At 37.5% G+C, this 17,123-nt stretch overlaps 1 protein-coding gene across 1 annotated transcript; it reads right to left on the reverse strand.

Annotated features, from left to right (window-relative positions):
• Positions 1-424: 424 nt before the first annotated feature.
• On the reverse strand, positions 425-13,908 carry LOC122006158. The gene is made up of 2 exons (XM_042561538.1): positions 11,999-13,908; positions 425-1,005 (listed from the first exon to the last, which is right to left on the reverse strand). The coding sequence occupies exons 1-2, from the start codon at positions 13,625-13,627 to the stop codon at positions 676-678; spliced, it is 1,959 nt and encodes a 652-aa protein (XP_042417472.1). The 5' UTR covers positions 13,628-13,908; the 3' UTR covers positions 425-675.
• Between the last annotated feature and the right edge of the window lie 3,215 nt (positions 13,909-17,123).

Genomic DNA, 17,123 nt, shown 5'->3' on the forward strand with positions numbered 1-17,123 from the left:
AATTATGTTTGTCGAGTAGAGCATCTTAATTAACTCTCGTTCTCATTAAGTCGTACAGATTCTACTACATTTATTTCTCCTTAACTCGTCACCCCACTCACTAATTATCATACTCGTGTTTATCACGAGTTAACAATTTTCAGGAACATGTATGATTTTTTCCACCTACACCTTCCAAAGTCTAAGAAAAACACAACACATACAACCAAACGCTCAAAAGTGGTTTAGGGTTTGGGATTTACTAGACCACTTAAAATGAACGATATCATCTTTTGCTCCAACTACTCCATTACCTTAATTTGTACTACGACAAATTCTTTCACTTTTGTCCATCTCCAGTCATGTGACTAACAACTCCACAATCAATTATAACTGATGGCTAGCACTTCACTTAAATCATCTCGATTCTAGTCTTACTTGACTATGAACAGAATTTTAGTGATACAATATTCCAACAAATCTGTTTATGAGCACCTGATATTGTACATGACTATCCAGTGATATCTTCTAAATTAAACTGAACAATAAACCCAGCCCAGTGTTCAAATACAATTTAACACGGTAACAATCATCGCCGATCACCAATCAAATGGATTAACTTCCGAATGGACAGTCTTTTCTATCCAAATGCATCATCACATTACATCTTTCAGTTTAGTTTTCATCCACAATAATTCACTTTGTTTGACTCTTTCCCTTCTTGGATTTGATCTTGCTCTCCTGCATCCTCTTCTTTTTAGCTTCGGGTGTAATCCAAGTATAGTCGGGCGGAATCATGAACGGATCTTGTATATCTTCCACACGGCTACTAGGTCCTAAGATCATGGTGTTACTTTGGCGATAGGGTACCTTTATCCATCGAATCCATGGGCTTGATGTATTTTTTTCAGGGGACATACACATGGGACTAGAAGGAGGTGTCGAGAACTCTTCCAATGGCTGTAGCTCCTCAAATTTAGAGAAAGTAATCAGGACTCGGATTGTAGGAACAACTGGAATGGCAACCTGTAAACATATGTTATTATCAGGTAACATAAAAGATGATCTAGGTAAAGCTGGTACAGCCAGACTTAGGTCTCAGACTTTATGAAATGGATCCTCATGCTGCAGATCGATTTTTTTCATATTGTCCAATAAATTGAATTAAATCTAAAAACAATTTTCTTAACAAAGTGGAAATCTTGGAGGAAGACCAGTACTCCTGGCAAAAAGAGAACAACATTCAAACCAAGCAATAAGCAACCACAAGATAAGTTATAAGAACTATAGGTCAAGGGACTAGAATATAGCATAATACATTGCACAAAATTACACAATGGTTATGTGATTAATACTTTAGAAGATGCCGCAGAACGAGAGACACCAAAACAAAATCTCTCAATGTATCAGTCTAATAATTTTGCTTATCTCAAATTTAAAGCTTTAATTAAGAAATATATACCAACTTTTAACACATCCTTTAATTCTCTAATTCAAACATTCAAATGAAAATTAGTCAAAAACTGAAGCAAGATCATTTATGCTCGTTATTAAAACCTATGAGCATTTACCACTTAAATCATGCCAATTACAGGTTCATCCCCAATTATAAATGTGCCAAGTAACATCATCTAGGATGCAAGGTCAAAGGTGAAATGAACTAGTTATTAAGGAAGAAGATGATCAAGAAAATCATTAAATAGAATCCTATGAATGGACCAAACGATTTTTCGAAAGGTATTCGAAGGTAGTTATCAAACTTCATTATTGACCCAAAATACAGAGACTCAAGATAACTAGTAGTTACATAGTTAAATTTATAGCTCTTTCTGTTAGCTCACAACTCACTATAGATAACTAGTAGTTACATAGTTAAATTTATAAAGCTCTTTCTGTTAGCTCACAACTCACTATATGAGACCCAACTATGATCTCATAATCTCTCCAATCAAGACTTGTCACCTGTAAAGATTTAAAATCTAATACCAAGTCTAAAATTATCCCAGATTGGTGGCATGTGATGTCTAATAGTGACTCTACCATCATACAAGCACCCCTTTCTGAACACCCCACTATGTCTAGGATAGGTCTACTCTGATATAAATTGTCACAATCCATATACATCAGTGAACTGACCCGTAAATTTGTTAGGCACGACCACTGGCCTAAAATGCTTAAGCCCAGGTTAAATACTAGTTCACCTATTTAAGTTCATAAATTTCATTCATTAGTCACAACTCAATATTTGCAACTGAACTAGAATGTCATGATTTTCCCCAGATATGGTTGGACGTCCTTGTCAAAACCAATAGTCCAAATCATAGTCAAATTCTTCTCTAATCGATGGTATTAATGGTGTTTTTTTTCCATCACACAGACTCAATCCTTTTTAAACATCCCACAAAGTTTCAGATTAGTTCATCTCTAATACTAATCATCAAACATTCATATAGATAAGGGAATTGGTTCTGGGTCCACTCAAAATTTATTCTGGAGCTGATTTTGTAATTTGTTGAGCCTACATTTAGATATAATTTTCATTTACATGGGCTGATTGTCATATTCAAATGTCACATATGACTTAGTTACGACAATGACTATTTTTATTTAGTTATGGCATTGTCTTATTTTTATTTCTGTAATCATCATTATATGTGTAACTTTAGTTTGATCCGTTTGCAATATTTGATTGTGATATCTATAATATTCTGTTGAAGCTTTTGTTGTTTGCCTTCAGTTTTCAAACTTGTTTAACAATAGAGGACTAGAAATTGTTTTTGGTATCTATCAAATGCTCACTCGAGGACACACTAAAATTTTTTAAAACATGAGGTCTTTATTTGATAAGTGCCTTATCGTAAAATATTCAATTTGTGTTGGTTGCTAACAAAGGTATATTATTGTTGTATAAATATTCTGCTAAGTTTTCATTCATATTTCATGTCCAATTATTTGTTATGCTGATAGATAATTGTGATGTACTTCAGTTACTGTGATATAAATAGATTTTTGTACAAAAAGAATAAATTGCGACAGGATTTTGATGCCGTGAAAGCATAGGGAATATTTTGCCCTTTTTCTAAGAATTTTAGAATATTTAATTAGTTAAAAGTATCATGTGGCTCAAGGCAACCTTTCCTATAAAAGGTCAAGCCCATCAGGACACATCGATTTAGTGACTTTAAAACACAGGAAAAAAACAGCTTTCATTTGTTGCTTTAGTTGATTATATTAGATCAAAAGATTTTTTTTAATTTTTTTTACAGTTTCCAGATTTAATAATTTCATTAATGTTTCTTCGAATCAAAGTGACAGAGCAAACAGATATGAATTATAGGACTCACTAAGGATTAAGGTGTCAGCATTAAGGTTTAGGTTAGATGTTTTGTAACATTTACACTTCAGCAATTTGAAATTTAGGAAAGTGACTTAAGTTACACTAGAGTTCTAATTAGACCCTAAATTGGAAATAAATTGATCGTCAAGGATAAATGGAGTTATCTAGGTGTTGTTGAGAGATAGCTTAGATTAGATTTGGTTGTGCCAATATTTTATTAATCTAGGGTATGATATAATTAAATCCTAGATTAAAGATAATTAAGAGTTGAGTAATCAAGGTAATCCACATTTTAATATTATTATGCCTTACTTTCAACTATATAGTTAGTTGGCATTGAAGTTCACATTGTAAATGGATTTGATAGTAGATTCCTAGAATGACCCATCTATACCCATGCCCAAGTCATGCCTAAGTATCATAGTGTTGTATCATGCACAACTATGAAAGTTAGGCCGGCTTTACATAGGCCAAGGGGAATCGGTTATCTTTATTGTCTTCATCTAGCCTTTTATAATTTATTTAAAACATTATAAATCATTAAAAAAATAAAAATAAATTAAAAAATTTTAAAAAATTGTTAAGAAATAAAATTGGATTAAATTATAAATCGTGTCATGTAATTATATATTTCTAGCATATTGACCTCACTTAGGCATAGATTAGATCATTGAGATGGTCGTCATCATTGTCCACCACTTCTTCGCCCTTAAATTTGCTCAAAGGCCTTTGAGACATGTTGGTCATTTAAAATCCTTGGCTTAAGGGTATTTAGGGCCTATTGGATTTGATTGTATTGCTCCAAGTTGACTCCTAATCATTAATCCAAAGTGAATAAGTCCTAAAGGTTGAAGCTTCATACATTTTTCTAACGAAAACAAATTAACAATAATAATGCAATTTAAGTTAAATTGAAATAGAAAAGATTAAAAATAAGAATATATCTCATGAAGAAGAAAGGACAACATTGATGATTAGGCACAATAGGATAATAAACAACTAGAAGAGAATAAAAAAAACACTGGGAGGAAAGAAAATTATGGAGAAGTGAAATGAATTTGAAAATTAAGACCTAAATAGCTTGAGAAGCTTTTGAGAATTTATTGTTGGGATTCAATCAAAGTCCCACATGTCTTAAAAGATCATGGTTTATAAGAGAAAAGATATCTCCATTGGCATAAGGCCTTTTAGGGAGAGCCCAAGAACAAAACCATAAGGGCTTAGGCCTAAAGTGGACAATATCATACCATTGTGGAGATATCTAAATTCTTTTCGATCCTACAATTGGTATCAAAGCGAGGTCGCTTTTCACCGAACTAACCGCCAGAAGAAGCACGAGCCAGAGCCATGATTCAAGATTGAACCATGTGGGTGAAAACCTTGAACAAAGTAGGGGAGACCCTGAGCAGGTCAAGGTGACCCGATGCTCGAGGGGAGGCCCTGAGTAGGTCAAGAGTGACCCGATGCTTGAGGGGGACCCTGTGGTCCTTTGTTTGAGGGGGGATTGTTGGGGTTACAAGGTTGCAAACAAAGTCCCACATTAGAAAAACATAGGAAAGATCATGGGTTTATAAGAGAAAAGATATCTCCATTGGCATGAGGCCTTTTGGGGAGAGCCCAAGAGCAAAACCATGAGGGCTTAGACCCAAAGTGGACAATATCATACCATTGTGGAGATATCTAAATTCTTTTCGATCCTATATTTATTTTGTTCAAGGATGAAAAATGAGGAGCAAGTAGTTGACTTTTGAATATCTAAAGAAATTTTATACATTTATAGACAAATGACTATAATACCCTCATCAATTGAATAATTAAATATTTAGTTATGTCTGAGACCGACGACGAGTCCCGACTCCAAATCGGAAACACTTTACCGCCGCCTAAACATAGCGGTGCGGTTCAAGGCGGTGTGGTTGAGGTATGCCTCCCGCCTAGGCGCCCGCCTCAGCTGTCATTCTATGATTAACTTGGAGTTAAGTATTTCAAGCCATCTAGTATGGCCCAATAAATTAAATGGACTAGGATGCATCTATTGTGAGTCGTTTTGAAAGTGTTATTTTGTGTTAGAGTCATCATTGAGGGGCATTTAAACCTACTCATTGTGAGATGTTTTGAAAGGTTTATATGAGTCTTGGAGTCATCATTAAGTTTCACATCCCACCTATTAGGGATGATTCTGAGCTATAAGTTAGACGTTAGTCTTAATGGAGAAATCAAGCCTCAAGTGGAGAATGTTGTAACAACCTAGTTCAATTGTATATGCTAAGTTGTGAGGGAGCTTGGATGACTAAATAAGTACTCACTTGGACAAGCATTTTGGGCTAGTGTTTTGTCCTTACAAAGTTAAATGTGTCATATCTCTCAAAACAAGTAAAGATACTAATTACAAACAACTCTCTCTCTAGAAATACATACTTGAGACAAATATATACACCTTTTGTAGCCAAATGAATCCTGCTCCAAATGACTAAACTTATCACCCTGTCCTTGTAAAGATTCTAAAGCCCACAGGAGTTGTTCTTGTGTCTCATTAAATAGCTGAGCTTTTAATAGACTGCCCATATATGGGCATACCTAGTAATGATTCCTCTCTGATGTTTATAATTATTTCAATGCAATTGATGCAGGAGAGGATCTAAATTGAGTTTTTTTAAATAGTTATCTATTAATTAAGTTTAGTTTCTTTTTTCTTAATTATATTTAATTTTGTCCTAAATCTTAGGAAATCAAATCTTGTTAGTTAATTTATCCTAAATCTTAGGGAATAAGTTTTATTAATTTATCTTAAATCTTAGAGAATAAGTCTAGTTGGTAATTTTTTCCGTTTAGATTTTTTTAAAGGTTTTGAGAGCTATATAAACCTATGCTAAGATGATGTCTAGGACAAGTTATTTTGATATTAAATCAATTGGTTTCGCTTAAGCTACGTTACGGCTATATCTCTTTTTCTTTCCTTTTTTTTTGTGTTACTTCTCTCTTATTTTCTTGTTAATCACTCTGTAACTTTACGCCCCAGAATAATAAACATATTCTGCTCAGTGTCAGTTGGTATCAGAGCTCATTAAGATCCAATGCAAGGTCATCGTGGACGTGGTCATGGTCGTGAAAGGCAGGTTCCAGCTGAGGAAGACTCACACTGTGGTCATAGCACCCAAGATGAGATTCAATATCTACAAAGACAAGTCACAAAGTTATCTCGGCGTCTAGCGGTACAAGATCATAAAGAGCGTAAGTTCCTTTATTCCCCTTTTGAAAAATCCATAATTTCCAATCAAGAAGAGATGTCCCAACGCAAGTTTAGTTTCAAGAAATACGGGATCCACCGCCCCACCACCTACAACTTCGAGAGAACGCTGAATCTGCAACGCCTCTACGTCCCCCTTTCCTCTCACAGTGGCAGAGACAACCAAGAGAATGCGGACCTCGACAACATCGAGTACGACCAGCCCTACTCTCTCGATCGTCCAATCGCAGGAGGCAGCGGAGACAACAACAAGATCGAATTATTCGAGCACTGATAATTTCCCTGTTGAAAGCAGTAGAAAAGTTGAAGAGAAAGAACCTTCATCCGTAAGTTCTGTTCAAGACAAGGAGAATGAAATTAAAATACTTTCTGCAAATTTATGGAAAGATGGTATCTTTGGAAGTCACTCACTGTGGTGACTTCTGCTTCTGAAGTTGCATATGCCTTTGCAGCTTTCAGAGCAGTAGCTTGTGCAGATTCTATGACAACAAAAGTTGCAATTGATAGTGGAAGCTGTGAAAATATTGTATCTGAAGAAACTATGCAAAAGCTGTAGTTGAAGACGGATCGTCATCCAAAACCCTACAAGTTATTATAGCTAAGCAAAGGGAGCGAGGTAACCGTAGATAAGAGGTGTCTTTTAACTTTTTCTATTGGCAACAAGTATTACGATCGAGCATGGTGTGATGTGTCAATAGACGCATGTCATATATTGTTGGGATGACCTTGGCAATATGATCATAGCATCATCCACAAAGAACGGAAGAACACCTATGCCCTCAGCATCAAAGGGAGGAACATCGTATGGGCTCCTCGACGAGAAGGAACCCCTTCAAATTTGATAACCAATAACCCTACACTACTTTCTATGTCTAAATTTTTGAACAAGATGAAGCACGAAAACATGGTCTATGCTTTGCTTCCTTACAAAAGCGATGAAATAGACCTAGACTCGGATCTACCAACTAAGGTACAGCAACTCCTATCCAACTTTGCTGATTTGATGGCCAAAGACCTTTCTCCAGGACTTCCCCCTATGAGAGACATTCAACACCAAATTGACCTCGTTCCGAGGTCAAGCTTACCTAATCGGCCAACATACCGTCTTAGCCCTAAGGATGCCGAAGAACTACAACGACAAGTTGTAGAGCTATTGAGACAAGGCTATATTCATGAGAGTATGAGCCCTTGTATAGTCCTTGCCCTACTTGTGCCAAAGAAAGGCGATTCATGGTGCATGTATATTGATAGTAGAGTCATCAACAAAATCACGGTAAAGTATAAATTTCCGATTCCTCGTTTAGATGACATGTTCGATCAACTTTCCGATTCAAAGATCTTTTCCAAAATCAATCTTAGGAGTGGATACCACCAGATTCAAATCGCCCAGAGATGAATGGAAGACCGCCTTAGAGGCACGACATGAGTTGTACGAGTGATGGTCATGCCTTTTGGACTGTCCAATGCACCCAGCACATTCATGAGATTCATGCATCAGGTCTTACGATCTTTCATGAGAAGATTCGTGGTTGTATACTTTGACAACATCCTCATTTATAGTCTGACACGGACTTTGCACCTTGATTACCTCCGCACTGTTTTTGAGAAGCTAAAGGCGGAAGTTCATTAACAACAGAAGTATTCTTTCTTAACGATCTTAGTTTCGTTTCTTGGATTTATAGTGTCTACCGATGGTGTTCGTGTAGATCCATCAAAGATAGACCTAATCTTAGAGTGGTCGCAGCCAAAAGTCATTCACGACGTCTGAAGTTTTCATAGATTGGCCTCTTTCTACCACCGATTCATACGGAATTTCAATGCCTTAATTGTTCCTATCACTCAATGTCTCAAGGGGCACGAGTTCAAGTGAACTGACACGGCTATAATTAGTTTTCAACTAATGAAGCAAAAGATGGTCAAAGCACCAGTTCTAGCACTTCCAGAATTCGACAAACTATCGAAGTAAATTATGATGCATCTAGCATTGACATTGGTGGTGTTCTAAGTCAATCGGGACGCCCTATTGCCTTCTTCAGTGAGAAATTATCTAGTGCCAAGAAAAATTACTCTACCTATGACCTGAAATTCTATGCTATTGCGCAATCCTTGAAGCATTGACGTCATTATCTTGTGCAGAAGGAATTTATCTTGTTCACTAATCATGAGACTTGAAAGTACATCAACGGCCAACATAAGTTGAGTAGTCGACACGCCAAGTGGGTAAACTACTTGCAGGAATTCACTTTCACACTGAAGCATCAATCTAGGAGTCTCAATCGTGTTGTAGATGCTCTAAGTCATCGTTCTTCCCTGCTTACTACCATGATCATCAGGGTTGCCGGCTTTGGATCTTTCTCAGGTATGTATGTTGTTGACCTCTCCTTCGGCAAGATATTTCAGGAGTTAACTAATGGGCTTCACAACGATTTTATTCTAGACAATGGTTATCTATTTCGTGGACTACGATTATGCATTCCGAACTATTCCATAAGGCAACACATTATCAGTGACTTGCATAATAAAGGACACTTCGGTTGAGATAAGACATTAGCCTTCATCTCTTCCGACTTCTATTGGGCCAAGCTAACCAATGGCGTACCTCATTTCGTGGACCGTTGCTTTGTTTGTCAGTAATCTAAGGAACCCTCACCAATGCTGGTATACTCCCTTACCAATTTCTGAAACCCCTTGGCGCGAGGTTAGCATAGATTTCGTATTGGATTCATTTACCCCACATCCAATGGACTGCAGACTTTATTCTAGTTGTGGTGGACCGATTCTCCAAGATGGCTCACTTTGTAACGTGCAGAAAAACCATGGATGTTGTTCGGATTGTCACCCTCTTCTTTAAAGAGATGGTGTGTTTACACGGTATTCCTCAAATTATTACTTCAGATCGTGATACTAAATTTGCCAATTAATTTTGGAAGACTTTATGGGGAAAGCTAGGAGACAAAGCAAAACTTCAGCAGCGCCTATCACCCTCAGACGAATGGTCAGACTAAGGTAATGAATCGGAGCTTAGGAAATCATCTGAGATGTCTCACAGGAACCAAACCGAAGCAATGGAATCTAGTTTTACCTCAAGCAGAATTCGCATACAACATATCAAAGAACAAGACCACTGATTTGAGTTCTTTCGAAGTTGTTTATGGACGAAACTCATCTAAGGTACTGAATTTAGTCCCTATTTCGCATCCAGGACAAGCGAACCCCAAGGCTGAGGAGATGGCCGAGCATCTTCGGGTCACTCATGAGCAGGTTAAGCAGGCTATTCAGGAAAGCAACACCGAATACAAGATCAGGGCAAATCGGCATCGACATCAGGTTCTTTTTAACTTGGTGATATGGTTTGGGTTGTATTAACTCGTGATTGTTTCCTTGTTGGTGAATACAACAAGCTCAAGATCGGAAGATTGGACCTTACGAGATATTAGAAAAGATTAATGACACTGTCTATAGGTTGCGACTTCCTAGTCATTTAAAAACTTTTGATGTTTTAATGTAAAACACCCAAGTCATTGTGCTCTGAAGCCGGATACACCCACCCTAAACTCGAGGACGAGTTATCTTCAACTCCAGGTGACTGATGCAGGAGGGGATCCAAATTGAGTTTTTTTAAGTAGTTATTCATTAATTAAATTTAGTTTATTTTTTCTTAATTATATTTAATTTTGTCCAAAATCTTAGGGAATCAAGTCTTGTTAGTTAATTTATCCTAAATCTCAGGAAATAAGTCTTGTTAGTTAATTTATCCTAAATCTTAGGGAATAAGTCTAGTTGGTTACTTTTTCCGTTTAGATTTTTTTGAAAGTTTTGAAAGCTACATAAACCTATGCTTAGATGATATTTAGGACAAGTTATTTTGATATTGAATCAATTGGTTTCGCTTAAGCTACGTTATGACTACATCTCTTTTTCTTTGCGCTCTTGATTTCATAATAGGTTTAAGCCTAATTTAAGCTATTCCTTTTTTTAGTATGTTACTTCTCTCTTATTTTCTTGTTAATCCCTCTATAACTTCACGTCCTAGAATAATATATATATTCTACTCAACAATCCAGTAAGGTTTCCTGCCTTCCCCTTATATGACTCAGCAAAACAATTGCCAAAATCTCACTCATCCTCTTCATTCTATCTCTCTCTCATGATGTCTTTTATATCCAATCATCTCATTTGGATCTCTTGACCCTTTCTAATAAAAGCAAGGAGACATATACAATCTTCATTCATCAAAGGATGCACAATTTAAGAAACAATACTGTATAGGCCATTCAAATACTTCATATTCTCTCTGTGATTTTTCACATTCAATCCATTTTTTTCATACTTCAGTGTCTAGTAGATCAGTGCCAAAGAAAAGCATTTCTTTGCATTCTTTGAGAAACGCATGCAAAACATTTTAAGGAGTTTCTCTTCAAGCATATTACATCAAAAATGTATAACAACTAGACTGTACTCTATAGACTAGAGTGTTGGACATCTACCAAATTAATCTATAAAAGATTAGGATATTGAGATGAATGTGTGAGGTTACTAGGACAGATAAATAACAATAATAATGCCTGAGAGTTGGCATAGTCCTGGTAGATTAAAAAATAAGAGAAATATTAATGTAGTAAAGATGAAAACATTGAGATGGATGCTCAAAATTGCTAGGACAAATAAAACAAATGCTATAATCTGGCAAATACATATCAAATGGAAAGCATACTATATACTTGAATTAATTAGAGCTGAAGGTTTAAAGGAAAATAGAAAACAAAAAAACTTAAATGAGGTGTGTAAATAACCAAGGTGTTCATTGAATGAGTCTACTTAATGGAATGGAGGATAAGATATCTTAGTCAAACCAAAATAGTTCAATATACAAGTTGGTGTTGCTTAGTACATTAGAGATATGTGAGTCAATAGCTAATATCATTTCTTTTACAAAAATTATTAAACAACTGCAAGAATAATGCATAAAATAAACTACTAATGATCATTCCGACTGTGTGCATGATCAAGACTGAATTTGTCATCAACAAAATCCATACTCTAAGCATCTACTTATAAATTAAACAACAAGTTCAAACCAAATTCAGTTACAACTTGGGAGTCGAAGGAAGAAATATTAAGTGGTTTGATAATAGGGCAGTTGCATCATAGAAGTAACAAATTTTGTGAGAGAATGCTAGCATTCTACATAAAGACTAACCAAGAATTAGGAAGTAGCGCTACATGGTGGATCTTCACGTGGTAAACAATTTCTACATGATGCATTTTCACATGACAAACAATTCATCTCAAAGTACAGATTTTTATAAAGGACTTTTATAATGCTAAACACACAAAATTACATGAAAAGCTGAAGTGGCACAATATGGTAAATGTCAAAAGAAGTTAATAGGAAAAGAAAAAAATTCCATGCTGATGTAAGTTTTATCCCATACCTTAACTGGGAATGTTCCAGAAGGGAGCTTTGTAGTGAGCAGATCCCTTAGACGACGAATTGCCTTCACTTTGTTTGCCATGATATCAAGCAGTGGCAATAGCTCTTCAGTCCTTAGCGGAAAATCTGGAGAGAGCCATAAAACAGGCCTTAGACCTTTTTTATACTCACTCTCTTTGCTACTCTCTTTGCGGCGGTTTCCATTTTCAGAGCTCATTCCTGACTTTTTTGAATCCCTGTCCTTTGCCCTCTTAAGATCCTCCCCCTTGTTAAGAATCTCTACTGAATGGTTTCCAGGTCTACTCTGGTAATGAGATGGAGAGTCAGCAAGGAGATCACTCACCTTCTCTTCCACACAGAGTGAACTTCTTGGAGCAACACTTTTCTTCTGCCCTTCTTGTTTTTGATTGCTTCCCCTCCTTCCCCAGTTACTAAACCAACCTTTCCTCTCCTGTCTACCCTCACGCATACTACTACTACCTACATCCTGGATTTCGATCTCCCTGGGATCATAGCAACTATGACGATGAGCAATATGCCCATCTACTTGGTAGCCATCAATTATGTCAGGTGATTCCATTTTGAGTGCATGCTCTAATTGATTCCGCTCTTCCTCTGTCAAAATATCATCAAATTCTTCATTCTCAGTATCATTGTCATTACAGGCAGAGAGGAACTCCTCATCCGTCATGGCCCCTGGCACCCTGCGGGACTTCACACTCACCACAACGTTATGCATATCATACACCTTGGCTTTCCAAGGTCCAACCATTTCTGACCTCTCCTGCCGCCTCCATGTCAACTGCGGAAGAAGGACCGCCTGCGTGACGTCAAGCCCTGGCCGGAAGATGTTTGTCTGAGACATGGCGGTGACTTCTTGTTGAACCTCTGCCTCGGTGGCAGGCGCGCCTGCCCCATCCAAAGCATTCATTACTTCCTTGTCCTTGTGGGAGATCATGCACAGGGATCCAGGCGGCACCTTCCCGTCCTCCGATCCATCGCCAAGGAAAAGAATGCTCTGATCGGAGCGCTGAATCCTGAACCCATCGAATCCGGCGAGTGTCATATCGGCCCGCAGGTTCGAACCCCGCTTCCAGATCTTGTAGGTATCGGAAGGGGCTATTCGAGAGATGAAAGGGATAACGGAGCTCTCGAAGTGGAAGGTGATCTCCATGTAAAAGTCCCGCATCCGATGCATAGTGGCGACGACCCGCGGCAGCCGGCGGCACCACTTGGCCCAGGCGAGCGGTTGGTAATGGCGGACGACGATGCGAGCGAGGTTCTCCTCCCGAGCGCATATAGCCTCCTGGAGCGCACTCCAACCCTGTTCGTTCTGGAGGCTCCAGTCAGCGCCAGCAGCCATGAGCATCTCGACGGCGACGGCATCCCCGAGGCGGACCGCGAGGTGGAGCGGCGTCTCCCTCCCGGGGACCTCCCGGCGGTCAATGACAGCGGAGACGGCGTCGGCCTTCTCCTCCTCCGCCAGCGACGCCGCTTCGGTGCGGACGGACGCCGGATCGGCCAGGCGCGGCAGGGCGGAGATCAGGCGTTTGAGGGCGGAGTAATCGCGGGCGAGGACAGCCCTGTGCGCTGGGCTGTGCGCGTACTGAATGGGATCCAAGCCGGCCATGGTGACGCCTCCTACCTCCTCCTCCTGCTCTTCCTCCTCGAGGGTTCCGCACAAGCCGAATCAACCTCAAGCAAACAGAAGCATCGAGAAACCAAAAGGAGCTAGAAATCCAAACTCGCTAGCAGTTTCAGCTGAATCTGGGAGACGACAAGACGAAGGAGATGGAACAGCGAAGAGGGAGAGAGGGCTGATCTGTGCGACTCAAAGCAAACAAATGCATGTATCTGCCATTTCTTTCCTTTTTCTTTTTCTTTTTCTTTTTCTTTTCCCAAAAATTGAGTATCTCGTCATTTCGTGTATTTATTTATTTATTTATATTTTGAGTAGGTGCGGGAGCAGGGGGAAGAAGAGGGAGGGGGAGGAATCAAGTAACGAATGGTGTGAATGTGCTGCCTGAAGCGATCCAAATCCAAGGAAAATAGACGAAACAAGCAAAGTCCCCAAACCTTTTTAAAAGGGGAAATAATTGGGTTAAAATTAAATAAGCGTCCCTTATTTTTATCATTATTTAAAAAATATTTTTTAAAAAAAAATATTAAAAAGTGGATCCTGTATCTTCATTTAATATTATTATATAAATTTTAATGTTGCAAATAATATTAATGAACTCTAAATATATCAATTTTGATTCAATTTATTATAATTATCACAATTTTAATTAAAATTATTCTAGAAATATTTAATCACTGTTTTAATAAGTTGGATTGTTTTTACTAAATAAGAATAATTTTAAATTATATTTGAATATTGTTAACTAATTTTAAAATTATTTCGACTATAGTTATTTAATAATTTTGAGCATATTAATATAATTTTAAATATGCAACTAATTTCAATTTTTTTATTTTACCCCTCTCACTAATTATTATGGTACCATATTTCAAAGAACGACACATACTATATTCAAAGAGTATCACTATAGTAATCTTGATTTTAAAATTTATACAACATCTTGATAGATGTTTAAAAATACAACGTCATAGTAGTGTTATTTTTTAAAATACAGACTTATATTAGTGTTGTTCTTTGAATGTAATATTACAATGGTTAACAAAGGGTAAAAGGAGAAATAAATGCACAGTTAGTATGTGCAATTGCCGAAATTATTATAATAGTATAAAATAAAAGTATTTTAGAAATATAGAGTATTTTTTAAAATATAAAATAAAATTTTGTCAATATAATTTGATTAAAACATAATATCACTAATTTGATTTGAGCAATCACAGGTCACATTCATTACGATTTAGACTGAATCACCTTCGTTCAATCCAACTTGCAAATCAAGTGGATGCCACGAAAACAAAATCGAGCTTAGTCAACTTAGGGGATGCGTCCATGGAAATTTTATTTTTGCCAGGGACTTTAATATATTTTTAGCAGGGGTTTTAATATAGTGGAAGGATGTTAAATTATTATTTAAATATTTATAGAGAATTTTGTTTTAAATGAGATGTATAATCATGTGCTGAATTTTTGGACCGTTCATCACAAATATTTTCTGATTTATCTGACGGACGAAAAAATTTTCTTGAGCCGGATGTTTCAAGTTATCTGATTCATCATTTTGTCTAGGGAGATTTGAAAATATAATTGCGGGATGATTAGGTGCGGTCGGTGGTGATTAAATGCTAAATCGACGGGTTGATCATGATTTATTGTGATTTAATAGTGGGAGGTGGAGAGTCATCAATATTTGGGAGGATCACATGCGCCGCACGTCAGGGGACATAATCATCATCATCAAACTAATAAATATGTTTTTCGGTTATTAATTTAATTGATGATCATGTGAGGAGGGTTGAATTTCTTGGCTTTGATCGAAATTATTAAACTTGTTTAGCTTTGACTTGATAAAGGGTTACGAGTATTGGACTTGTTTCTTGTTGGGCTTTGGCCATTAGATGACCATGGAATATCACTGGTGAGTGAAAAATCTTTTAGTCAATTGAAGTATCAACTAAATATCTCTCATAATTGATTAGAATCTTAAGCTAATAGGCTCCATTCATTTAGCTAACCCCGTCGTGAGGGTTTACACAAAGGTTCACGACTCGAGTCTACAAAAAGGTTTTACAATTCATTAGTAGATCAATAATTTTTCGTACAATCAAAAGATACTGAACTTCTGAGTTGGTCATCGTATGCACTTTCCGATTTACCCCTGATAATCGATGGAAAATTTTCATGGAACCGGATCGATCACCCCAGTGATAGTCAATAAAGTTAACTGGATTATCATACAAGTGAAAAGCACAACCCCTAGGAATAGACATAGTTGGTATTAGCATTTGGTCTGGTGGACAGATATGATGAGGTAGCTATCTAGCTCCTCAGCTACTAACTGTGGGTGATAATACATGCTACCACCATCTGATCTAGTGGGTGGTCAGAGCATATAAATGTTACTGTCTATGGATGACAATACATGTTATTACTACTTGGTCTAGTGGGCAGACAAGATGTGTATCTATCTAGCTACGGACTGCGAGCGATAATATATACTACGACTATCTGGTCTAGTAGGTATCCAGAGATACAATACATGTTACCACCATCTGGTCTAGTGGGAAGATATGATGAGGTAGCTATCTAGCTCCTCAGCTACTAACTACGAGCGACAATACATGCTACCACCATCTAGTCTAGTGGGCGGTCAGAGCATATAAATATTACTGTCTATGGACGACAATACAAGACATTACTACTTGGTCTAGTGGGCAGACAAGATGTGTATTTATCTAGCTATGGACTGCGGGCAACAATATACACTACCACAATCTGGTCTAGTAGGTAGTCCAGAGATAAATATATACATAACAATAATAACTAAACAAGCTGAAATAATCACATCCAAGGGTAAAGCTCTATAAGTTATACTATGATATCATGAACATAATGACATAAGTATAAATAGCATGGATAGCAACGTGACTATATGGATATCAAATAGATCAAACTAAGTACAGACTGTTGGGCGTTACAGGAGACGAAGGGATTCGTCTCTCTCGTTGCTGCAAATGCCTCTTTGCTGCAAACGCCAAGGAGACGAAGGGGCGTCCTTTCCCCTTCGTCTTCCTCAACCTTCCTATAAAAGGAGCGTCCAAGCAATGAAATCAGAGTGAGGCAGCAGAATGTGATGCGAAGGTGATCAAAGAGGGGCAAGCAAAGCTGTGAGGTGATTTGGTCGAGCAAAAGAGAACGTCCAGAGGTTGAGATTTGGCTCGTGAACCTTGAAACACTTTCCGATTACTTGTGATTGTGTTTCCGACAACAGCGACGTCCGGCAGTTATTCTGCGATTCCTTCGAGAGATCAGTGTAAGTGGTTACCGTTTTATTTTGTTTCTGTCTCATGCTCTCAAAAATACAACAATATTAGCAGAGCATAGTTTTGAAAGCATGAAAATCCCTGCGGCTGAGAAATTGTGATCGCTCATGAAGAAATCGCGAAGTTGCGATTTCTGGGATTTGCCAAATCCCATTTCTGCGATTTCC

The sequence above is a fragment of the Zingiber officinale genome, chromosome 7B (assembly GCF_018446385.1).
Source record: "Zingiber officinale cultivar Zhangliang chromosome 7B, Zo_v1.1, whole genome shotgun sequence".
NCBI lineage: Eukaryota > Viridiplantae > Streptophyta > Magnoliopsida > Zingiberales > Zingiberaceae > Zingiber > Zingiber officinale.

What these genes read in the sequence shown, in the direction of transcription:
- LOC122006158 (XM_042561538.1), bottom strand. Translation starts at nt 13,627, where the DNA reads ATGGCCGGCTTGGATCCCATTCAGTACGCGCACAGCCCAGCGCACAGG. An exon ending in CTGGAACATTCCCAGTTAAG is followed by an intron (nt 1,006 to 11,998) that starts GTATGGGATAAA and finishes ATATGTTTACAG; the next exon opens with GTTGCCATTCCAGTTGTTCC.